Genomic DNA, 26648 nt, shown 5'->3' with positions numbered 1-26648 from the left:
ACATCGACATGCCGTGGACCACTCCGAGCTTCAGGGTGAGCATTTCATAAATGCCGCACATACTTTGGCTCCATTAATTGCACACGTTTAACAGGGCACTAGTAGAGGGATACCAGAGAGTTGGACTATGCATACCATCGTGCCTTTGCATAAGGCTAGAGACCGTATGGAATTAGCTAACTACAGGACTATTATGATTGGTCATATGACGGCCAATATTTTTTTTCTTTTCAAGAAAAAGATCTTTCCATTAGTTAATAAAACCGCCCATAGGGCTATAACCACCTCTATGAGAGAGGGCTACAGCTACCACGGGTCAGACTCTCCCAATGATAAAGCAACATATGCACAATGAGGGCTAAATCAAGAGATGGAAGGAGGGAAAAGCGACACAGGTGGAAGGTAGTGCCATTTGGGCTCACCCTGGACCATGGTGAAGAAATTCCTAGGGCACCAGAGTGGTATGAGCACCTCTTTGCGCTCTTGCATGCGATCGGAGCTGCCCTGAAGTCTCTCAAACTATCCTCTGATAGTATGGATCAACTTCGGCAAAAAGTCACGAAAAGTCTCCACTGGTGGGACAGGGCAAGCCTCGAAGATGCGGAAGCAAAGGGCCTACCAAATGAACAGAATGTTAGGCTACAGACGAGCTCCCAAGACACCTCTCTCTCACTGTGCACCACTCCTGGGGAGTAGGCTCTGTTAGCAGGCTAGAGTGTAGGTCGACCCCCTAGATCATTATCATCCTGCTGGTGGAAGATAGCTTAAACTGTAGTGTAGGGCCCGTGAGGGTGGACCAAGCAGCTGCACCCCAAGTGTACTATCGCGCTGTGGAAAGAGATGGCATCAATCGAAGAACCCAAAGTCAAACTTGCTCAGCCATGGGGCAATCTGATAGACAGTGATGCTGACTCTTTAAAGGATGGTCACAAGCTAGACCTACTACCGAAAGGCCACTACATACTAGCAAGCTCCCGAATGTTGTAGCTCTGTGTGCAACTGGCCACTGGAACAAAGTCACTTGGCACGGCTATCTGGAGTCCCACAACCTCGCCCAAAATCTTGACAAGAACTCAGTTGTGAGACCCTCCTCCTGTTAATGAAGTGTTGCAGTAGGACGAGCCTCTCTCTGTGATGCCTGTATGTGATGCCCCAAGCGAACAATGTACTGAAAGAAAGGGATCCCAGGGTGGTCAGCTGAAGAGAAGGGGTCTCTCCAAAACCACTCTCTAGGACAGCCCTCCCAAGCCCAAAGCCTCCAGTGGGTTTTCTCAAGAGCTGCTGGGTCAGGATCTATCACACAATTACTCCTACAGATGTCTACTACTCGAATCCTCTAAAAACAGCACTCTGCAACCTTTGGAGCCTCTAGTGACACTTTGTGTACCCTCGGCATGGATCTCAAAGAACATGGAGGGTACGGACTATGAGCAAGCACGAACTGCAAGGAGGACCTCTAGTCGTGTGAAGGCCCTTATCCATTGGGAGTTGCTGTCTCTAGAGGAGTGAGCCTCTTAGAGCTGGTAGGGCCTCTGTGATGTTCTTGCAAATTCTTTGCACCCTTCTCATGCTCTGGAGCTGGATGCTTTGTATCTCCTCTAGCAAACCAGAGAACTGAAGCTAGTCGCCTAGAGTGCGTGATGCACCCTCTGCCATGGGACCCCAAGAAACATGAGGCCTACTACCAACCAAGTGGCCTCTATGAGTGTGAACCGTGAGTTTCAAACGAGGGGCTGTCTCAAGCGCTCCTCCTGCAAGTGGGGGGTGTTACTCCAGGCCACATCGCAATCTCTCCCTAGAGCAAAGCAAGCTCGTAGCAAATCGAACCTCAAGTCTCCTGCTCAGACCAACTCTACACATCTCTGTAAAGATCCACTTGATGGAAGGTCTCCAACGGTCTCATGCATGAGGCACTCAAGCTCTAAGCCCCTGAAGCAACAACTCCTTCTTGGGCTCCTCCCCTGGAAAAAGTTCTCTGACAACAAAAAACTTCCCAAGAAGGGCTTTGCTCTGCTGTGCTGGGTCTATAATCCCCCCCCCCCCCCCCCCCCTCGAGAACATGGTAGAGTGATGACCTGCCAGGCTACTTTTGCCCGAGCTAGCTGGGTGTCGCGCCCTGACCAAAGAAAATTCTTGATCAGCCTCTCTAAGTGGCTGATGCAAGAGCTCAAAAAGATTCAACAAGATGTAATGTACCACATAGTAGCCAACAACACCTGGTTGGCTACTACAACTCTACTTGCCAAAGAGAGCCATGCAAACTCTAGTGTAGCAACTTCCTCCTGATGGATAGGAGGAGGGGAGCAGTCTACTGCTCAGGAGATTAGTCCAAGCCAACCTGACAACCCAAGTAGCAAACTACAGTCCTATCTAAAGCCCTCACATGGCGACCAACCAGGCGTAGGAGCACTGCCAACCCAAAAAGCCACGGCTTCCTCCAGTAGATCAGTGTGCCTAATGCACAACAAAACGTCACTAGAGCCTACTTACACATGTACAGCTTGGCCTCCTAGCCCTCCAAGTACAGAGCTAAGTCATCGACAAACTCAACATGCAGTAGCTCATCGCCCCGAATAGGGAGCGCTAAGCCACACAGATCAACCTGCTGTGAAACCAAGAATTTGACCATCGCCTTAGCATAGAACAGAAAGAGGAAGGGGGCTACAGGGCAGCCCTATCTGACTGAGTGCGTGAGCATGAACCGGTCACCTCTACCTCCTGCCAAAATCACCAGACTGTGTTCACGTCTATAGAGAGGTGACACACCTTTGATTCAAGCGTCTCAGAAACCCATCTTACATAGAGTGCCCTCTAAGAAATCCCAGTCAACTATGTCATAAGCCTTCTCAAAATCGAGAAGAAGTATAACCAGATCCTCACCTTGGAGGTGCGTGAGGGCAGACGCCTCTCAAAAAGTGAAGATGTTGTCAAGGATATTGCACTCCTTGTCAAAACCTGTCTGGGTCCCATGTATAATGCTCTCTAGAAGTGGTTGAATTCTCAAGAGTAGAGCCTTGGCTAGAATTTTGTAGATTGAGGTGAGGATGGTGATGGGCCGCCACTATCGAATCTCATCCAAGGAGCCTCCCTCCTTGGGAATGAGGTAGATCAAGCCCTCACTCATGCTGTCAGGCATCTCTCCTATGTACAAGATGTCTTGAAAAGCGCTGCAAAGATTTGAGCCAAGCAAGTCACAGTACTCCAAGACAAAATGGGAGTCAAACCATCCTCACCTAGACAACTTCTTGGGGAAGTGCTCAGAGGGCCTCATGGAGCTCCTCTAGCTGTATAGGCAGCTCAAGCCTTTGGTGCATCTCCTCAGTCACAAGACAAGCATCTGTGCCCAAAATGTAACAAACTTGGACACCCCAAGTCTAGATTTTCGCGGGCCACATTAGAGATTCACCTCAAACTATTGCACAATTCAAGAGTCGACACGGCTCGGCGTAGTTCCGTGCTAAGAGAGATTGGCCCCAAAGACTGGCACCCCTGTTGGTATTTCTTTTGATATTAATATGTAAAGTACAACTCTCATGGGTGCTCGCTCTCGGACTCTACGTCCAGATGCTCTGAGAAGTGAGGACCCCTTGGGTTAATTTATTCTTACAAGTGATGCCAAAAGTAGAGCTCCAAAAGCATGTAAACTCAAAAGCAACTTGACCCAAATCTGCAAGTAAAAGCAGTCAACACCAAAAACAAGATTTCTGTATGTAGCTACCATGTCATGTAGTCAGCCCTTTTTTGGCTATCCGTATAGCATGCCACATCAGCAGCGTCAATCGCATGCACCCGTACAACAACCACGTCAGCAGTCTTCCGCATTATTTTTAATGCCTAGATGTCCCTTAAGCGCCTCGGCATTTGTCCATAAGTTGGATGGTCATGCCACATCATCAGTTTATGACATACTCCCCTCTTGAAAGAATTGTAATCACCCTCAATTACACTTGCAAAACAACAGAGGCCATAAACCATTTCAGCAGACATTGGCTCTAAGTACCGATGCACTATACACAACACATCTAGCACTTGTATAAAGACGACAGTCACATCACTGCACATGACATCCAAGACATGACATGACAAATCAATTACAGAAAAATTCATTCCAAATCTCAAACCATGACTGCAAGCAACGTATTTACTAACCACATCTAGATCCATCTTGGAACTCACTGATATGGGATTCACTAATCCTTATTGCCATCATGTCTACATAGATTTATGAGACCGGAATGGTACAATCGTTTTGTCTTTCAGTTCCTACACTTAAACAAGTCGAATGACAAAGTACAAATCATTCATGTTCAATTTCAAAAATTCCATTCCATAAAGTCATACAACAGAATATTGTGAGCCCAGCAGTATCCCTGAAACCCAAAGGGGATATCAGTGACTCTATTCAATCCGGGTAATCTGTGACAAAGGAGCGGAGTGACTCCCCTCTTGTGTAATCCCTTTGCACCAGGTTCAGCCCTGCTGATCTGCGGGATCTCTCGGAGTAGACGTAGCTAAACCGAATGCTTCAAGGTAAAGTTCCAAAGGAGTATCTGCTAGGTCCTCCTCCTCCATCCACTTCGCATATAATGCCGTATAGTTCTTGATTTAACTAAGACCGCCAAATCACTTTACCTTTCACTTTTCTTTCCTTGTGTGCCAAAATATGTTCAGGACGAGTATCTCCTCGCTCTCTTCCACTTCGGGTTGCTCATCAGGCTCCCCATCAAAACTGGCACCTCACCTTTAAAAGGTTTCAAGAGACTCGCATGGAATGCATTGTGAATCTTCCAAATATCGGACAGCTTGAGTTGAAAGGAGACATCATTTATCTTTTCTTTAATCTGGAAAGGGCCATAATACCTCATGCTAAGCTTTGGAAAAAGCTGCTCCTTTCCCTTTCGTTTCCTTAGGCGTGCCTTCTCAAAACATAAGAGCACCCAATCGTCTTCCTTTGATTTTAATTCTCGCCGATGTCGATTTGTTGTCTTCTTATGTCGTATTTGAGACTTCTCTAAAGCCTCGCAGACCTTGCCAAAAGCGATGTCCAAGTCCCTTGTGTACTAGTCGGCTTCAAAATCTTATCTTTACTGGTGAGAAAGGGTGGAACCTTGTGAGCACCTTCAATTATCTCAAATGGTGCCTTCATCGTGTCCTTCGGCGTGCCTTCTCAAAACGTAAGAGCACCCAATTGTCTTCCTTTGATTTCAAGTCTCGTCGATGTCGATTTCTTGTCTTCTTATGTCGTACTTGAGACTTCTCTAAAGCCTCGCAAACCTTGCAAAAAGCAGTGTCCAAGTCCCTTGAGTACTGGTCAGCTTCCAAAAATCTTATCTTTAGTGGTGAGAAAGGGTGGAACCTTGTAAGCACCTTCAGTTATCTCAGATGGCGCCTTCTCCATCAAAGAGTGAACTGTGTTATTGTAGGCAAATTCCCCCAAAGGCAAAAAAAATTCCCATTGAGTCTTCTGATAAGAGATGTAAGACTTTGGTATGCAAAGCACCTTTCCATCTGAAAGTTTTTATCATTCTAGTGCCTCCTAAGGTCCTCAAAGCTTCTACAAGTCAGCTACCAACCCTATGCAGCAAGAGCAGAGACCACCTCGTCCCCCACCTCACCTGTCCAATCGCCCCATTCTATGTTATAGGTGTGGAGATTATGGACATTACCAAAGCAAGTGTCCCCTCCCTAAAGGATCTCCACCTTGCCGCCATTTCCCTGAGGCTAAAGATCATTACAGTAAAGATTGTCCCAAGCAATGGGCATCCACGTCTTCAAACCCCAGTCTAAACCAACAAGAGTTCACATTTTTGAAGATCAAGTTGATTGTGGTAAGCACCATTCCTCAACCATCACCTGCTACACATGTGGTTACCCCTAAGGATAACGTGTAGCAAGGGGAGGAACCCACTGGTGCCCTCACTAGGGCACAACGAGCAGCCCTATGGCTAAGTCTTCCTGAAGGTCCAATTCTTCCAGTTCCTCCTCAACAACCTCGTCCATCTGCAACATCCCCTGGTGCCAACCGACCGACCTCTATGATATCTTAGATTGATGGGGCCTTCTTGGAAGCAACAGCTGACTTGCAGCAACTTAAAGTCCTAGAGCAAGTCTTGCCCAAAAGTGAGAAGTATACAACAAAAACGATCCCGAAGAACACCTTTCAACAAGTCTCTCTTTTTGACATGCTTAGGCTGGATCTCTTTCCCCGGTGCAGTGTCCTGTGGCGGGCACCTATCAGTGCAACCCTCTGAGTCTTATATGATTTCATATCCCTCTGCCCCTCTCACTGATTACAAGAGTCCTTGTCTAAATGTATCCAGTGTCATGGGCTTAAGCTATCCATGACACTCTCTATGCATACTGCACTTTATTCAAAGCCACAACCAATCACACACCATTTCAACTAGCCTTTGGCTTGGAAGCCATAGCTTCGTTTGAATTCAACTCGGGATCTTCTTGAGTAGGCAGTCTGCATGCCAATTGGGGTATGGAATCTGCCTCTGTCTCTTGTCTCTCCCTATTGGAAGAAAGCCACCGTTTGGCTTCTCATGCTCTGCAAGAAGAGCAGCTTCGTCGCAAGGGATGGCATGATCGCCATCTCTGAAAGCCAAAAATAATGCAAGGATCACTAGTGCTCCTTTATCAAGCTCGATATAAAAAAAAGCCTCATAAGTAGGAATTTACACTTCAAATCAAAAACCAAGTATAGGTGGGGTATTGGGGCATCATTACTAAGCATACAGATACATTCTGGGTTGAAAATGACTAGGTCAAATATCCACTGCTATTAATAATCATGATTTTTGCACTTGACCAAAAGTGGGATTTGAGACCATAAGCATGTGTGCTTAGGTCTTATAAACTTGTCCTAGAAGTTTCGTTATGTTTGGATGTCATTTGATGCTGTAATGGATGTGATTTGTTTGTCGATGAGCGATTGGCTTTTGGTGATTTCAGTCACTTGAGTGTAGCTTGAGTTAGATGCGAGTTGTTTGTTGTTTTTCGAGAGATTGACAACCTCTTGTAGCCTCTATGCACTAGTCGAGTCAGCTTCGTCCCATGGATGGACAGTTTAATCGTGGTTCTAGCTAAATCTGCAATAAAATAGGAGTGAGGTTAGACACCCGTCCCACTCTCTCTCTCTCTCTCTCTCTCTCTCTCTCTCTCTCTCTCTCTCTCTCTACAGGTTGCACTGAAGAGGCTCCTTTATTACTTTCAAATCACAACAGACATCTTAAGTGGAGGCTTAAGCAATCAAACAACTTATGGATAAAATCATAACTATCCATCAAGGATAGACCTCATATACCACAAACCTTACTCTTTGGAGTAGCATCTTTGACTAGGAAAAAATCACCAACAAAAACCCTTGAGAAATCCGCTCAACACCCACCTCTTGCACAACATGATGCTACTAGTTGCATTGATTGTGACTGCATGGTAGAGTCAATCAAGTCTATGCATAGACATGAGTCAATATGCATGCACAAGAACCCAATCAGTACCAAGGCACCCAATCAATACCAATTCATGGTAGACTCCCATTAGGAGGGCCTCGTTCCTTTACACCATCTCCCATTGTAGATCTTACCCTCCCCCTTGCTATCTTTTTTTCGTTTCTTGTTTCATTAGGCACAGATACATGAACACCGCAAAGCACCAAACACAATTGTGGATACATGATAACATTAAGAAAAATATGGATCTTGCATGGGCCTTGGAAGGATTAATAATTTTAAGGGATTAGTAGTAATCTTGTTGGAGGTGGCGAGCACAAACCCAATGATGGAACCTATTTTCATAGTTCTCTTACTAGCCTTTTTTCTAGTTTCCATAGGAGGTAGTAGGGAAAGGGGAAGACTCTTTTTGCTTTCTGAAAGTAGAGTGTAGTGAGATAGTGATTCCACCATATATATTCTTCAATTTTCATGGATCACTTCACCCAAAAAAATGACTTTTCTCAATAGTTCAAGCTATTGCTTCCAAATTATTTAGAATTTTTTACCTCACAAACAACTGATTTACTCCCTTTTTCTATTTCTTTCCTCTTAAAATTGAACCTCTAATTGTATACACATCAACATTTAAATTTTGAATTCATTTCTTCCCGAAGGTACTCTTTCTCCCTCCCTCCTCTCTCTCTTTATTTCTCTTTCCCCCGGATGTACTCTCCCTCCCTCTCACTCTTCCCCCTCCCCTCCCCTCTCTCTCTCTCTCTCTCAGTATCTTTTGTTCTTTGTGTGTCTTCCACCCTCCACTAATCATTATTATCCTCAACTAATTCAATATTCAACAGCCATTGTGTATGTAATCTCTATAGATCCCTCATGATTACCTCTCTTAATAATCTCTTTTCATATCATAATGTATTGATTGCTCTAGCCGTTGGTTTTGCGTAGCCAATATCCATGCACGATGCTACCAACATGGATAAAGTGAATCTTGGATTGTGGACAGAGCTTGGTCAATGGCAAGGTTGTAGAACAGATCTCCAACAAGGTAACAAACAAAACTTGAACCAGAAGCAAGGTGTGGAGGGAGGTCCACAACGGTTGCATAAGATCTCTCTAGGATCAACATATTCCTTAGCAAAGGATAGAGGTTACAACTTTCTTATGGACTCAATGTTGCTTTGTTTGCAACACTCCTTGTAAATGTGTCACTTAATGTGATTGTACGTCAGATAATGAAACAAGTTTGATTCTTTGGTACATTCAGATAATGAAACAAGTTTGATTCTTTGGTACTTCAGATAATGAAACAAGTTTGATTCTTTGCATGCATTTTCACACTAGCCTTCTTAGGGAAGGGTGCAAAAGGGGGCAGGGGATCCCCCCCCGCGGTCGGGCAATCGGAAGGATTGCTATGCTAGATTTCATGCTAATTTTGCACAACTATCATATGCCTTTTTGAAACTATCTATAATATATATAATTGAGCTTAAAATTTTCAAGGAAGGAGAGGGCATCCATGTGTCACTCTCTCCTTCATTTCAAGAACCTTCAGAAACATTTGTTTTGAAATGTAAAAGTAAAGGGTAAGTAGCAAGTAATGTGATGGTAGAAAATGAAAAGACTTAGTTTTGACTTCTCAATTCCATTTCTGTCAAGAAGTCACATTACTTAGTACTATATATATAATTATATTATTTAAACTCTTTAGCAAGGCCATGGAATTTCACTCCAGCTTTCAATTTTGAAGGGTGATTACTTTTGTTTTTGTAAAGGGTCGCCTCTACTTTGCAGCTTGGGAAAATAACGAGCAACCAGATGTATCACACGTCGACGATAAGTTGGTTCGCCTCGGACGTGTGTGTGTGTGTGTGTGTGTGTGTGTGTGTGTGTGTGTGTGTGTGTGTGTGTGTGAGAGAGAGAGAGAGAGAGAGAGAGAGAGAGAGAGACCAAGTTCCATTTTCTACGGCATCGTCGTGTGTGTCACAGGTCTTAGAGAGAGAGAGAGAGAGAGAGAGAGAGAGAGAGAGAGAGAGAGAGAGAGTTTTAACTATTAACAGTATACATAACACATGAGATATTCTACAAAGACCATGGCCTACAGATACAGTACAAAGTCATGTATTACTTTCGACAGTTTATCCAAAGCAAATACATCATAGTAACAGGTCATTTAAAGGGTAGGAAGGTCTTGTTATAGTCCAATAGTTAGAGGTACAACACTTCTTCTTCGAAATCAATAGCCAAGGAAAGGAAACCCTTACCTGCATCCACAGTAAGAAAACAAACCATTCATTAGCTTCCAAACAGCATTGCAGGTAACTGGGGTGACCTAGTTGTCATCCATGTCACCAAGGTATCAGAAAAAGAAAAATCATGCTGCTAGGGTTCAAAGTGATTAGTAATAATTATTTTCAGAAAAAATTTCCAGTTTTAGTTCAAGTTCATTTCTTTTCTTCCAAAGTTTTAAATGAAGTTTTTATAGCCCAGAATATTGTTCACGCTATACCAATTGTTTCTTATGTTACTGTGAAGTTAGGTTTTAGTATTTTTTAATCAGATTCAACAATCATTGGCATGGCTGTCTCTTCTACCAGTATTTCCATCATCAAAAAAGTTCCAAAAAACCTAGTTTAGTGAGTTATAGCAATCTTTCAGTCACATCTTCACTTCAAAAGCATCCACAATAATGATTCTAGACCATAATCAACAGAAAGAAGCACCTTTTATCATCAGCCATTCAGTCTAGGCAGTAGTTTAATCTGCCAGCATTTCCAATCGAAAAAGCCAGTCAACTTTATCCAATATACCACTACTAGATAGTGATAAGAGTCGGGAAAAAAACCCGTCGGCACAAAAACCAGTCAAGACCAGCAAGGGATAACTTACCTTTACATGTATCCATCATTGGCATGGATCTTTTCGAACATAATATGATAACCTAGATCAGCAAGGCTAGCTAACCCTTGCATATATCAGTCATCGGCAAGGGTCCTCACAGAATCTAGCATGATCCGAGACCATCATCAGCAGAAAGAAGAAAATGATCTGAGACCATAATCCGAGATCACGACCAGCAGAGAGAAGAACATAATCCGAGACCATAATCGAACAAGATCCAAGCAGAAAAAGCCGGTCATCCTATCACTATACCACTACCAGATATTGACAAGATTCGGAAAAAAACCAGTTGGCAAAAAAAAACCCGTTAGGCCCAGCATAAGATAGCTTACCCATACATGTATCACTCAACTGCAAGGATCCTTACAAAATCAAACAGTTTATCTTAGTTCAACCCCTGATTATACACAACATACCCAGATACTGCTAAGAGTCAATGTATATCAAATCCAAAAAGTCGGGTAAAACCAGTCGGCAAAAAAAACCATCGACAGAAAAAAACCAATCAAGCCTAACATCCGATAGCTTACTCATCGGCAAGAATCCTCACCCAGTCAAACATATAATCTCAGTCCAACCCCCGATTACACACACCTTTACCATATACTGCTAAGAGTTAAGGTATATCAAGCCCAACCCCTCAAATTGAGGAAGAAGAGCAGTCTAGCAGCCCGAGATTGCCATATAGTGCCAAGAGTCAAGGTATATCATTCCTAAACAGTCTGTCAGAAGTGAATGTACAGCAAATCAGTCGGTCAAAAAGTACCCAGTTTAGTCCAGCATAGGATATCCCTTCCTCTCATACATCAACCCATCGGCAAGGATTATCATATAGTCGAACAATCCACCTTAGCCCAACCATTGATTTGACATCTCACTATCAACTAGAGTCAAGGTAAGTCAAGCCCAACTCCCTTTTCTCAGATATAAGAGCAGTCCAACAGCCTGTGACCACTCTTTGCCTCATATAATACTACACATTGGATATAATGATCAGTGTATCAGTCCGAAACTACTGATTAGACTAGTCCTTACCTGATAATGCCAAAAGTTTCTAAGTTCCCCATTTAGAAATAGCAAGTGCATATAGATTAATTCACATAGTTCAAAACTGAATCAGGTGTAACCAACAGCAATGAAAACCAAAAACAACTTTTATTCTATTCCATAATGTCAAAGCAAACCATACCCAAAAATGCCTTTTAGTAAAAAAACACACAGGTACCTCTGTCGATTCGGCCAATTATTTTTTGTTGGGAGCCATCACCAAAAGACTTGCACGGATGAATCCTCTCACCCACAGTATAGTGTGTGCAACAGGATTGCAAAAGATAAGGTGAAATTTCTCACACCCTTACCCACTCAGTGTATGCAAAAACATGAAAGGATAGAATACCATATGCTTAATGGAAGCTCAGTGAGCATTATGCTCACCTTTATAAGGTATTGACAGGCTTTGCAGACTCCCGCTCTCGGCCGTGGAGCCCTCTCATGAGCACATGGAGCCTGGCCGTGCATTCGAATGCCCACCCACCGCGCAGGGGCGATGTTAGTCGCATGCACCCAAAATCAGCAAGCGGCGTTCGCAATATCCGCAGAGAGGCACGATTCCCTATCACGCCGTGCTGTGCCATCAAGTGAGCTTTATGACCCTTCCCTCAAATAGTACACGACCCAGATAAAGCAGGTGTCCAAAAAAAAAAAACATTATTTTTCCAACCACCTTGTGGCCAAACCCTGTTCCCACGGTAAAAAGTTACCATATGATAAGAAACAATCACCTACATGACCCAAATCACCACGAGGATACTGTAATTATTCCCTAGCTTTGAAAGAGGGAGAGGGAAGCCCAATCGGGCCATGGGATCATTATCCGATAGTTTTAAGAGCACAGTTGTATAACAGTCAAAGAAAAGGAAAGTAAAGAAAGATAAACAGAGAGAGAAGATGAGATACGGCTATCCACTCACATAATGCATCAGTTCAGGGGTTGAGCTAGTGTTAGTCCAAGCCAGAGGTAGGAGTAAGTATAGAGATCATGATCAGCAGAGAGAAGAACATAATCCAAGAGAGAGAGAGAGAGAGAGAGAGAGAGAGACAATCCCATTCATCTGAGGAGTGTGTGTCTATTTCTGTTTGAAAGAGAGAGAGAGAGAGAGAGAGAGAGAGAGAGAGAGAGAGAGAGAGCCATTGATTGGCCTCGACGCATGACAGAGAATTGTCCACCCCCCGTCGCAGTCGATCATGAACACAACCCACCACTTACTTCATATACAACTTCTCAAATTTTGCCGCAACATGCCTCATGTAGTAAACGTCCTTTCTTCCATCTCATACCTTCTTTCTTCAGGTCAAAATGAAGGAGGTGGAGGCTGTACCAACCTCACCATTCCATCTATTTCTCTCATCTTCTATCGCTTAGAAGGTCGTACCCACTTTGGTTGTTATGATACATTGTAGCTGGTACTAGTATTTCTTGTTTACCCATTTCTGGACATAAAAAAGGTCGTCGATTGTCTACAAGTCTAACCATAGACTCCCAATTCTTCTCTCGTTTCATGCCTTCTACTATACTAGGTTCTTGTTCAAAGGGATTTGGAATGGTCTAACCCGTCGATTATCTACAAGTCTAACCATAAACTCTCCCAATTCTTCTCTCGTTTCATGCCTTCTACTATGGCTAGGTTCTTCTTCAAAGGTATTGGTCGTTCTCTTGGAGATTGGTCCATTAGAGAGATTCCCTTGAGGAGGCATGTCTACCATCTCTGTGATCACTTTATCTCTCGTTATCGCTATAAAAGGGAATCCAAGTGACTCCCCTTTTAGAATTCTTGTATTTGGTGGAGGTATCTGTGGTCCTTCATTGACCAAATATCCATCTATGTCTAATATAGTCCATGAATTTGTGCTTTCTACGGCTCTGTATTCTTGTCTATAACTTGTCAACAACTATAGATTTCTATTGACGGTCAACTCCGTATGTATAGACATATAAGAGCTTGTAATCTGTCAGCTCTTTTGGGTATGGCTCTGAGCACCTACAAAGGTTGACCTCTTTGTCGTCAAGGTATCTATACAATCCTTCACTCTTATGATCTGTTATCCAAACTCTTTCAACAATCTTGGTCTTTATCAATTGCAAGTTTAGAAGACCCATTATGGGTGGATGCTCCTCTATCGCTTGTATAAGCTGAGTTTGACTTTAAAGAGAACATGATCTCTGCGCTTAACAACTTTAGCTTGATGTAAGAAGACTTATACCAAGTGCTTTGGTTTGGGAAAACTCAAAACTATGTCCAAAATCGTGATAGTTTTCTCACAATTCTCTCAAATTGTCAACTTTAGAAACCCCTAACTTCTGGATGAATTTTGAGGCCTTACACGATGTTTTTTCGAATGCTAACCAACAATGAATGACCCATAAGGTCTTTCCTTATTGTTCATGGTTGACATTGAATCTTGTAGAGCTACTCTGGAGCTTTGTTTTGATAAAAAAAAGTTTCTGAATCCGATATTGATAGCTCAAGTTATGGCCAAAACAATCAATCTATGCCGGGAGACTTCATCTGCATATGATGTCTTTTGACTCAAATTTTCTCCAAACTTTAACTGTAGATTCTCCTTGGTGTACTCTAACCACTCCAAGTCTCAATTTGTGATTCTGACACTTTTAGACAAGTCTATCAATTATTGCCCAAAGTCATGCGCGGTACAAGTAATATCATATAGTCATTTTCATATAAATTCTAGCATTTTTTATTTTTTTGCAATATTACTTCTTTGATTTTGAGCTCAATGTCGATGTAGGTACGAGATTCAAGGGTATTGATCCACCACCGAAACACCTTCGATCGGTGGGAACCAAACCTCAACCCAAACTTTGGCCCAAAGTTGGATTAATGTGTGCACCCAATAGAGAGATGGCTATGACTTGCGACGCAAGCAACGCAAGGAACAAAGAAAAGAGAGCCAACGCACTACATGAGGGTCGGATGGCAACACTGTAGAAAAGTATTTTCCCCTTAGGCCAACACGAAACCAAAGAGCCCATCCATGCTAGCTATGGCAACAATCCAACTTTGTGTGTGTGTGTGTGTGTGTGTGTGTGTTAGGGTCCTTACCCACGACCGTCGTCTTGGCAAGCTTTTCTTCAATTTCTTCTACCATAGTTGCATGTGCATGCCCAAGACCACGCCCTCCTTTTTCTAAAAATAGCTCTAATACCACTCTAAGGCACAGGGCAAAGAAGTCTTGGCTCTCCCCAATCATATGTCTTCATATAGGCAATCCCAAGCACGGCTTCAAACAAGCCCATGGCCTTACAATACCTGCGTTTTTATTAGTGTTTAAATTTAGGTCTTGAAAAGATTACTTTTGAGAAGGCCAATATAAGCACCAAAAACCAGTCGATATGTTGTAGCGACTATACCTTTTATGCTATTTGAATTTGCTTGTGCATGTAATGATAGATACCCTATGTAATTGGGCTTCCATTTGTAAGAATCTAAACTCATATTGGTGAGCTATAATGTGTACGCTCTCTCATTCCTATGTAAGGTATGCTTAATGTTGTGACACAGAAATGACGTGCTACATTAACATTTGTCTCACACAGGTCGAAATGACAACACTTGATTTAAACAAACAAGGCATCTTCATCCAACTATTATCCAATTGACAGATATGCTTGGCACTTGAACACTAACCACTGCATTTACATATAGTTCGAGTTCTCCCCATTTTGTCACGGTTACTAACATTGGTGGCAATCCATGGTACTGGGGCAGTAAGCATTGTCAATGGGAGTGTTCTCCATATTGCAAGAGAAAATCAAGTGAAATTAAACCTCACTTTTTTCCATTTCTAACTGGCCTTGCTTGCCAATTGATCTCAATAAATCTCGCATCATTAACAAACATTACCCAATAGACGAAGCATAATTTGTGCTGCTAGCATATTCTGTTTCCAATAGAGAGACAGAGCAAGTTTGTACTGCACAACTTTCTAATCAATTGTGCTATCTTCATTGTGCACATGCGTGTATTCGCCTGTACATGCTACTTCATAATGCTTGCAATGGTTCTGGGAAGTGTAGATGCGAGTAAATGGTCGTATATTGCTCACAAGAGGATTGTGAAACACCATTCCTACTTTGCACTCTGTGAGTATATTTTGTAAGGGCATGGCATGGATGGCTTCGTGATACAGATAGCAAGCACTTAGCATTTTGCATATATGATAGTTGTGCACATAGCTTCCCGTGGAAGAGTTAGCCACATTGGTGCCTGACTGTGATTAAAACTTGTATTGGAAGATTGTGCACATACACTTCAACACTCCTACACTTTATTTATTTCTTGCCTAGTAAAGATGTGGTGTGACATTGGCCACGTGCAAGAAGAATGTCAACAATCTTTTTTTTTAGCAAAACCCAGATAAAAGAAAAACCAAAAAAAAAAACATCATCAGACCAGCTCAACCCGAGCCAGGCCACCAACCGATAGAGGTAAGATCTAACACTTAAGGTACATCGGCTAGCAAGGGGAGCCACCCCATCGCAATACAACAGGATCAACTACCGACATACATCGGCTAACAAGGGGAGCCCCATCACACCACAAACAGACTGACTATCAACCAAAGGACGAAAAAAAAGAGCTTACAGCCACAGAAGGGCGGAGTCCAAGCCTCCATCACCAAAGGTCGGTAGGGGTTGCCACCATGAAACTCCCGGTGTCACCGGAAGGCATCATGACCCCGACCGCCAGACCAACATATCCAAAAAAGATCCCAAGCCCGCTGAATCAGGACCCACAACCCAAACACCCATATCTGATCAGCCTCACACAGTCCAAGGATCGATTGCATCATCCAGTGGCCAAATCTTATGCTCCCCGCTATTGCTTAGTAGCCACAAAAGGTCTTATAGCTTACTTGACACATTAAAATTCAGTATCTCATATTAATAACATTTGAAAGTAATAATGCCTTGGCAGTTATTTCTTCCTAGCTTTTAGGGTTTTTTCTTAGTTTCCCTTCCATTCCAAGGATTGTTCCATCTGCAATGTACATAGAGTAGCTCTTTCACCCTCTTTTTCAAGTTGTAATGCAAAGAACTACAGAGCCCAACAGACACCATTCACCCTTTGTTCATACAGTGCATTCTTTTTGCCCCCTGCTCCATAGCCCTTCCAGACCCTTCGTCTAACAAAGATATACAACACCTCATCTTTACTTACATAAAAGTACTAAAACAGACTTGAATAGTTACCGATCATCATCTAGCCAAGTTCAAAGTCGCTCTGTCTGGCAGCAATCCTTTGCTGTAGAAATTCCTCACGTAATCCCCATATTTCACTGCATTATACCTCCCTGGCTCGTTCTCGCTCGTGAAGTCTGGAAGGGGTGCAATAATGGCACTGTTCAGAGGCCCATAAAAGCAAGCAATTGACATCCTCGGCTTGTCAGTATTTGTGACCGCCCTGTGCTCAATGCTTTTGTACTTCCCATTGCTGAGTATCTGAGAGTATGAAAACGGTACATATAAGAGACCTTGGGTGCACATGCGTGTTTGTAAATTCATTCAGGGGTGGGATTAAAAAGTCCTACTAGCTTTTCCTATTGCAAGTGTGGATGCTAGCAAGGCCTACGCAGTGACCTCATCTCAAAAAATAATGGAAGGAGTAAAACCTCAATCTGGTCAGCCAAGTTGATCACGAATGCGTTTGGCAGTGGCTTCACAAGGTACCAATTCTCCCCTTTCTTGATCTGCAAACCAGGAACTTCATCTTGCAAAAGGACGGTAACATAACCAACATCAGAGTGTGGGCTTATTCCGTAGGTAAGACTAGGGTCCGGGCATGGAGGATAAAAATTCACCCCCATCACGAGTCGAGCTGCAGGTGGCACCTTTTCTTTTATCGACGCTATGCTCACGCCTAGACCTTCAAAAATACTCTCAAATAATAACTTGGCCAACTCGTCAACCCCACTCCTATACTGCTGAAATGCCTCCCTAGAACAACAAAAACAAGGACGCATTCATAAAAGGTAAATTTTGATTCTTCAAGGTCAAAACTATTGTCATCAATTGAAAGGAGAGATTGAATGCTAGGTGCACAAGTTGCAGTACGCGTTAAATTCATTATTTTGCTATAACTAGACTTGCTTAGGATGTCCGACAACATGTACCTGCAGATTTCAGGGAGCAAGTCAAAGCCATTGCTGCACATTCCCGGCACGTCTCGTACATACAGCACATCTTTCCAATCACGAGCTATCTCCACGGCAGGGTTGAAGCTTGTGGCATAGCCCACTGGCAATTCGTTTTCCTGGCCCTTAAACTTTAATTCTTGCGCAAAACCACCCATTAGTATACGCTCGTATGTAGCAAGGCCAACACTCATACAACATTTTCTTGAGAATGTTTGAATAAAAGACTAAATTCTCCCCTTGTACAGCACATGTTGAAAAAAACCTTTCACATACTATATACCGGAAAAGCCCTGGAGTTTCTCTAGACGAGCCTATCCTTAGTGCAATACAAAGCTGTAATACAACTGGGAGTGTAAGCCACGAGCATGCCTGAAGGGTATAAACTGTAAAACTATGTCAGCTCTCTCTTGGGATCGTTTCCTACGACGTTAAAATTCTCTTCTTCTTCTTCTTCTTCTTCTACCATAGGTATGGTGACATACAAAGACATACATAAAATGACATACATAAAATCTCAATCTCTCTCTCTCTCTCTCTCTCTCTCTCTCTCTCTCTCTCTCTCTCTCTCTCTCTCTGTGTGTGTGTGTGTGTGTGTGTGTGTGTGTGAGAGAGAGAGAGAGAGAGAGAGAGAGAGAGAGAGGAGTACCTTGTTTCGCTCGCTTGCAGGCTGATTGAAAAATCTCCAACAAGCTGCCCTCATTTCTTGAATTACCTCATCCTTGACTCCGTGGTTCACGACCTGCGCTGGTAGGGCTTGTGTTCAATGATGAAACTACAACTAATGATGCGTATCACAGATGCAGGTAAAAGAGGAGAACATGATGAAGAAGAGGAGGAGGGGGAGGAGACCTGGAAGAAACCCCAGTGGGCGCAGGCGTGGGCGATGTGTTGCAGGACAAGAGGCCGCAGGTGTGGGTCGTGTAGGCCGGAGATGTCGATGACGGGCAATTGCTGCTCTTGCACGAGGGAGGGGGGCCTGTCGTGAGGAGGTCGAATGAAGGCATCGGGCACTGCCTGCAGCTGACCAGCGCGCTCTGCTGATGTTTCGATCATCTCTTGTAGCCCCATCACTGCACACGCCATGGCTCCTTTCCCTCTCAGCCGCGATTTTGTTAGCACTGCCTGCTTGCAGGTAGTGATATAGGCGTGGTGCCTATCAATGCTGCACTCAATTTTTACGCTTTCTTTTAGGCTTTTTACACAAATAAAAATAGCAATGCTTTGTAAAAGAAATAGCACTTGAGGCTTTGCAAAAGAAATAGCACTTGAGGCTTTACCAGCGCGAGGAGTGCAGAGACGAGAGGAGAGCGCGCGATCTATGCAGAGCAGAAGTGCAAGGTATGCAAATCACTACGTGTGTGTGTGCACGCGTACGCGCATGCGACCCAAATGTGTAGAGAGAATCAAAAAAGGGAGATTCGCCATCCTTGTTACTATGGCTCTCTTGCCAAGCTTGGTCTTGTTCCACATTCCCATCTTGCCAAGCCTGATCTTGTTCAGGGTAGTTTATTGCTTCCATTGCATCTCGGTGGACTTGGTTAGGGCTTTCAATTATGTTTGCATTCACACGAACATGTGTGTAAAGGTTTTGAGCATGATCATTAGAAACTGAACTTGTTAAGTTGTGTGGCCCCCATGTCTACTTTGAGAGTTCCTTCTTGATTTATGGCGCTATATTTCCATCAGGAAATAACTCAGAAGAATCTTCCTTCATAATGTCTTCTAATTGTCTTTTCGACGCCATGCCAACAAGATGTAGCTTAGCATCGCCTACTAATTCCATTTGTTGGTCTAAATTACCTGTTGCATCCAACTTCCCCAATTGGCTGTAGAGAGGTTTGGATTCGACACTGCTATGTCTCCGACGAGTTTCGTGAAACTTAACACCTGCTCGAGAGGGTGAGTAAGAGTGACTCCCAGCTTCCATAGCCTTTGTCGCTCCCCGCCAGAAGGAAGACCACGTTGTTCAGGCAAAAACAGGGCATATTATATATCTCTACTTGTATGTCATGCAATGACAATGCCACCTTTATTTTGGCATGGCCAACTAGATGTGACACCCGGTTACTGCAGAGTGATGGGCTTAGAAGAGTGCACTCTTGAGTCCTAGGTGAAAGAATCCACAAGATTTCAAGGACATGGAATCTTCTTGCTGCTTTTGCATGCTCAAGATTTCAAGGACATGGAATCTTCTTGCTGCTTTTGCATGCATTAGGCATGTAGTTGTGAAACCTTTCGAGGATGAGAGAGCTCTTGTTTTGATGCGACGTGTGATGGACAGTCTTTGAGGCCTTGATGGTGATGGAGACATAGTAGCTGCCTGAAATCTGCTTGAAATTAAGCTATGAATATTTCTTGCTCCATAGCTACAATTTCTTGGGCAGCAGGAAGGAATCTATGCATTATGAAATTTGGCATAGAAGGCTCTTCTTTGTCAATGTGATCTTGACGCAAATGCTCATGTAAGCTTACCATGCAGAGCATAATAACACACTTCTAGTCGAGGTGTGCGCAAAAGCATCCGCAACCGCCAAAGAAATGGCCGATATGGAGCTTTCCTCCTCCCAACTTGTCTTCCTTGTTGCAGTTACTGCAAAGCGATGGGCCTAGAAGAGTGCACTCTTCAGTCCCAGGCAAAAGAATCCACAAGATTTCAAGGACATGGCATCTTCTTGTTGTTTTGCATGCATTAGGCATGTCGTTGTGGAACCTTTCGAGGTGTGACGAACGGTCTTTGAGACCTTGATGGCAATGGAGACATAGCAGCTCCCCGATTTTTGCTTGCAATTAAAGCTATGATCTTTCTTGGTCTATAACTGCAATTTCTTGGCCAGCAGGAACGAATCTATGCATTATGAAATTTGGCATAGAAGGCTCTTTTCTATGCATTATGAAATTTGGCATAGAAGGCTCTTTTCTGTCAATGTGATCTTGACGCAAATGCTCATGTAAGCTTACCATGTAGATCATGATAACACACTTCCAATCGAGGTGTGCGCGCAAGCATCCGCAGCCGCCAATGAAATGGCCGATATGGAGCTTGCATCTGACGACAATGAGCTTGTATCTCAGGTCAACAACATAGACTGTCAAGAATTGTATTCATGCATCTCAACTCCATCCATAAGAACCAATGATACAAAGCATACTGTACAGATGGAAGATATTAGCCTAGAGATCTGCACCCTCACCCTCTGCACAAGTACAATTCTCGGGCCTTTGACATCTCTTGCTTCATCGGCAAGGTATGCTCCTCGCAATTTTTCTGATTGGAGACTCATGCAAAGGATTGGAAGGATGAGGAATCTCTTGTGACTCTTCATGTATGCTTAGAGGATAATTTCTCTGTACAATGTCGTTCTCACTCTGAATCGGTCAAAAATTGTGTAAATGCCTCTTGTAACTCCAAGCCTTTCTCAAAAAACATGTCTCTCTCTCTCTCTCTCTCTCTCTCTCTCTCTCTCTATGTCTCCCCTACGTGTATGTATGTGTGTATGTGTCTACACTCCAATGCAACAAATGGGACCATTTTCCTCTGTTTCTATGACTAAGTGTAAGCATCTCTCTCTCTCTCTCTCTCTCTCTCTCTCTCTCTCTCTCTCTCTCTCTCTCTCTCTCTCTCTCTCTCTCTCTCTCTCTCTCTCTCTCTCTCTCTCTCTCTCAGGCAGTGCCACCGTTGGCAAGTTATTGCCAACCTTGTTTCTCTTAGCCGACGTAAATGTCATTTGGAAAAGTCGCTCTGGCACTATCTAAGAGCCGAGTCCCCCTACCGATCTTGTTACAAAACCTGACCACACTCGGTCATGTGATGCATCATGGCACTGATGTAATTTTTGTCTTCTCTCTTGTTCTGTTAATATAACGTTCACTGCTTTGTTGGGAAAAAAAAAGTTTGTAGTTCTGTAAAAGAGAGTGAAAGTCAAAATTTACCAATTTTTCATTAGTGAGCATGAAAGCCTCCTAATACAAAGTAAGAGACGTGTCTCGTTGCGTATGTGCAAGGCATAGTGTGCATAGGCTCTTGCATTGCATACGTTGCAACAAACAAGAAACAAAGCGAACTTTGTAGCGCATATAGAGGGACGAGGGTTCATTTAATTCAACCTTTGTGTTGCATGCACCACATGTGTTCAGCGGGACGCACCTCTAAGCAATGAATATTAGTTGCTTTTAGATATTCAAGGAGGTTGTCCCCTTCACCTTACTTTGGGGGGGGGGGGGGGGGGGGGGCACGTTTATTTATAAATCTTATGTTTGCGTCCGAAATCACATGATGCACGGGCGGCCTAGTTATGCCATGAGCCTCATTGGGTGGGGGTTCCGGGTTCAAAATGCTTGGCTGCAAATAGGGGCATGTTTTTTTTGGACCGTCCATCCGCCTCAAGGTTCCCACCGGGGACTAACACCGTCGATCCCACCACTCAGACCCCATGTTAGATAGTGCTGAGGTCGGGGCCCACAGTGATGGCCAAAAAGTGCCGCTACACAATCATTCAGGCTTATATTTGATCCAAGTGCAAATCTAGATCAAGCAAACACAAGCAGTTGAGCATGTCAATCAACTTATGTGTATAATTGTCCACGTAAGATGTGTGTAAATGATTAGAGCACATTCGCACGCTGCTGTCGTACTGTTTTGAATGACGAAAGATGTTTGGACTGCTCCTCATATAGGCTGTGAAAGTTGGGCGTGAACCAAGAGAGAGAAGGCAAAATGAGGGGGAGAGAGTGGCAGGGTTGAGCCAACTCTACCAATTTTGGAAGAGTTGAAACTTGGAGGGCTTCATTTTCTCTAGATGACAAAGGAGGCTTTCCTCAATTTAAATGCTACCACAGAGGCGTGCGAATGCGTTCTTACACCAATCGAAGACTTGGCTCACTCTGCTCAAAATCTTCTACCTTTTGCATAGGTCTACCAAAAAATGGAAGTGCCTAGGAGAATGTGATCCACATGATATCTGTTTCACATAAAAGCAGAGCAAGCGTGACATGTTGAGTCATGGATCATGCAAAAGGAGCGTTTCTATAACTTGGGAAAGCTCCCCAACTTGAGTCCCAAGTAGAATAAAAATGATAATAGAGAGATTGAGCTACCTCCATCTTATCTGTGCAAAAAGGAAGTGTGAACTTGCTTCATGGACCACATAGACTGAGTATGAAAAAAGAACACTTTACCTTCATGGACAATATTGCATGAATAGTTCCTAGACTCCATGTAAACTCAAATTATGAAACTACAAGAGAGTCCTCAATATTGACACTCATTGTTTGTGGAAATGGTAGGTGTGGATATTGGTGCTACTAGGTGGAGAGGGACAACCGAAAAAAATCCGAACGTGTAGAAATAGAATGACACTAGTAGAGAGAAAGGTCAAGAAAGCACATGTCGAAGGACGATGAGGCATGCAAGGAAGTGCAATCATGGCTAAGGAAGTGTTGGAAGTTGCATGCCACTTTATAAGTACTTTATAAAAATGATAATAGAGAGATTGAGCTACCTCCATCTTATCTGTGCAAAAAGGAAGTGTGAACTTGCTTCATGGACCACATAGACTGAGTATGAAAAAAGAACACTTTACCTTCATGGACAATATTGCATGAATAGTTCCTAGACTCCATGTAAACTCAAATTATGAAACTACAAGAGAGTCCTCAATATTGACACTCATTGTTTGTGGAAATGGCAGGTGTGGATATTGGTGCTACTAGGTGGAGAGGGACAACCGAAAAAAATCCGAACGTGTAGAAATAGAATGACATTAGTAGAGAGAAAGGTCAAGAAAGCACATGTCGAAGGACGATGAGGCATGCAAGGAAGTGCAATCATGGCTAAGGAAGTGTTGGAAGTTGCATGCCACTTTATAAGTACTTTATAAAAATGATAATAGAGAGATTGAGCTACCTCCATCTTATCTGTGCAAAAAGGAAGTGTGAACTTGCTTCATGGACCACATAGACTGAGTATGAAAAAAGAACACTTTACCTTCATGGACAATATTGCATGAATAGTTCCTAGACTCCATGTAAACTCAAATTATGAAACTACAAGAGAGTCCTCAATATTGACACTCATTGTTTGTGGAAATGGTAGGTGTGGATATTGGTGCTACTAGGTGGAGAGGGACAACCGAAAAAAATCCGAACGTGTAGAAATAGAATGACATTAGTAGAGAGAAAGGTCAAGAAAGCACATGTCGAAGGACGATGAGGCATGCAAGGAAGTGCAATCATGGCTAAGGAAGTGTTGGAAGTTGCATGCCACTTTATAAGTGCTTGCGTAAAAAAATCTCTTAAGATCTTATCAAACTTGATGTACCGCTGTCTTGAGACTTGCTTTAGTCCATAAAAAGATTCCTTGAGTCTACACACCAGCTGTGCCTTGATTGGCTTCTCGGGCTTTATCTCAAAACCTTTTGGCTATATCATGTAAATATCTTCTTCAAGATCCCATGAAGAAACGCCGTCTTCACATCCATTTGGACCAATTACATGTCCTCTATAGCTACTAGACCAAGCACAAGATGCAATGTAGTCATCTTGACCACTGGGGAAAAGATCTCATCAAAATCTACGCCTTTTTTTTTGCTCGAATCCTTTAGCAACCAATATAGCCTTATACTTAGGCTCAGGATCTTCTGCCATCATTACTTCCTCTTGTACACCCATTTGCAAGCTTGTTTACCCTCTAGTAACTTTGTGGAAAATAAGGGCTATGCTCCCTTGTGAATCTACATCCACATGTACCTGTAAACCGACACAACTATGATAAAACTCCACTTGTACCTATAAGCCGGACACGGCTATGTTGAAACTTTACTTGTACCTCTAAGCTGACACAACTATGCTAAAAATTTGAGAAAATCAATGTATAAACCACGTAGAGCGTACATCAATACACACTCATGTGTCTGCCAAAACATCACTCGTCAAAGATGCTAGTATGTGACCATGAGTGCTCGTCGATGTCGATGCCAAAAGCATCGAAGGAGATCTGATGTGCCATGAAGATGAAGGAAATCAATGAGGAATATCGATGCCAAAGAAGGTCCACCAAAAGCTGAATTCTCTCTTTTTTTTCTCCTACTGTAGAAGGTAGGTGTGTGTGTGTGTGTGTTTTGAGTACACACACTCTTCCAGTTTCTATAATGCTACCAGTGAGCTCTCGATTCACAATCGATCTGAGCTTGCTTCCTTTTCTCTCTTTCTCTTTCTCCCTTCTATATAGAGGCGTTACAGTAGAAGGGCAAGAGGAATCCCCAACGTTGGCTTTAATTTTCTACTTATTGTTATTTTCTTTTGATTTTAATGATGCCATGATTACTGACCTTTTGCATTAATTTTATGAGATTGTCCTTGCTCTCTATATTGCGCTACAGAAGCTCAAATTCACTAACGTTATTGCTTGTAGACTTTGACTCTACTGCAATCTCTATAATGCCCAAACGTTGTAGTGCAGCTCCGCTTCCATGCTAAGAAAGATGCCAAGAAAATGTACATCAAGTTTGTTTGAAGCTTGGGGATTAATGAACAGTGATTAGGGCCTGGTAACAGGCCAAGTTCAATGCTGAATGTATGTCAAATGCGTACCAAAGCTACCAATTCCGTATGCAAGTTCTTGCTTGAGGATGTTATTTCCAGGTATGGATGTGTTGGTAGAATTACTGCTGATAGAGGAGAGCTTGATGCAGATGAAGCTAGGGGTTTCTTTGCTCGCTTGTGCATTAAATTGGCTCTCACTACGGCATACAATCCAGAGGGTAATGGCAAAAGTGAAAGAGGGCATCCACCTATTGTTAAAGCTTTAGCAAAGACATGCCAGGGACATATTGGTGATTGGCCTAAACTCTTCCCATTTGCTTTATGGGTTGATCGAACTACACATAGTTTTGTTACAGGTTTTATGCCATTTGAGCTAATGTACGGGCAAAAACCCATTATGCCTACAGAGGAAGCGGTTATCTCTTAGACCGTAATGCCATGGGAAGAAGGTATGTCTACAGAAGATTTGCTTGCATTGCACATTTGCCAGCTTGAGAGGCGTCAGGAAGATATTGAACAGGCTAAAGTAATGCTTAAGGAAGCAAGGTTGAAGAACAAAGCAGCGTTTGATGGTAAGCAGCACAGACTACGACCTCGTGCTATTAAAGATGGGGATTGGGTCCTTGTATATGACAGTAGCCTGGAGAACCAGTACACTGCTATGCGAAAGATGGTTAAACGATGGTTCAGACCATATGTAGTACTTCATGTTTATGATAATGCGACCTATAAGTTATGCGACCTTGATGGCACTGAGCGCAAGGTGCCTATTGTAGGGAAAAGAGTTAAGTTGTTTAAGCAACGAGTTGGTGAGATTAATATTGGAGACTTCAACACAGATCAAGCTCCTGAAGACAATGTTAGATATGCATCAGACGATGAGTCTGATGATGCTCTTGATGATGCTTTATAAGTGCGGTTGGCATAGACCGGAGGCTGTGCTGGTTCAGAGGGGGTGGATGTCGTGCAGCTCCGCTCCCATGCTAAGAAAGATGCAAAGAAAATGCACATCAAGTTTGTTTGAAGCTTACAGGATTAATGAACAGTGATTAGGGCCTGGTAACACGCCAAGTTCAATGCTAAATGTATGTCAAATGCGGCTGAAAGAGCCAAAACATATGCCTTAATGATGCCAAAAAAGATTATGCTTGATGTGAGCACATATGGAAGATTATGATGTAAAACTGCAGTGCTTGAAGTGCTCTACCGGCCTGTCTTTACTTCTCGTCGATTGGAGCTATGATGAAGAAGTTATGGCAGTTTGAAGTTGGAGTTAATGCAGATTCGCACTATATTGGGCAACTGCAGCTGAGGTGACAGAATTGAAGTGAATGCATGGGCTTGAAGTGCTCACTTTGTGGAGCGCATCGGTCTTTTCAGATTAGCGATCGGAGTCCCGGTTGCCAAGTTATTGGCCGTTAAATATTCACCGGGGGCCGGTTCTGTACCAATCTGGTCGGGCTCGGTCAGAGTGCTAACTGGAAATTTTTGAGCTTTATCCAGGTTTTGGAATGCAATGATTGCAGGGAAAAGTCAACGTGG

General features: G+C 43.1%; 1 protein-coding gene and 1 pseudogene across 3 annotated transcripts; both read right to left on the bottom strand.

Moving 5' to 3' along the window:
• Positions 1-9556: 9556 nt before the first annotated feature.
• LOC147466077 (fe(II)/2-oxoglutarate-dependent dioxygenase 4-like) lies at positions 9557-18712 on the bottom strand. Of its 3 annotated transcripts, none has more exons than XM_086523674.1 (6): positions 18417-18712; positions 18214-18306; positions 17544-17695; positions 17043-17367; positions 16624-16872; positions 9557-9715 (listed from the first exon to the last, which is right to left on the bottom strand). In XM_086523674.1, exons 1-5 carry the CDS (start codon positions 18648-18650, stop codon positions 16630-16632), a joined length of 1047 nt encoding a protein of 348 aa, XP_086379800.1. In that variant the 5' UTR covers positions 18651-18712; the 3' UTR covers positions 9557-9715; positions 16624-16629. The 3 variants fall into 3 exon arrangements, with proteins under 3 accessions (XP_086379800.1, XP_086379798.1, XP_086379796.1); XM_086523672.1 differs by lacking the exon at positions 9557-9715 and adding an exon at positions 16287-16411; XM_086523670.1 differs by lacking the exon at positions 9557-9715 and having other exon boundaries at positions 16287-16872.
• Positions 18713-18840: 128 nt separating this feature from the next.
• On the bottom strand, positions 18841-20042 carry LOC147466076 (uncharacterized; annotated as a pseudogene).
• Between the last annotated feature and the right edge of the window lie 6606 nt (positions 20043-26648).

This window comes from Adiantum capillus-veneris, chromosome 1 (assembly GCF_014529385.1).
Source record: "Adiantum capillus-veneris isolate H3 chromosome 1, ASM1452938v2, whole genome shotgun sequence".
In the NCBI taxonomy this organism is placed as follows: Eukaryota; Viridiplantae; Streptophyta; class Polypodiopsida; order Polypodiales; family Pteridaceae; genus Adiantum; species Adiantum capillus-veneris.
Note: the sequence above shows the minus strand (reverse complement) of the source record. Positions and strands in the feature narration are given on the sequence as shown.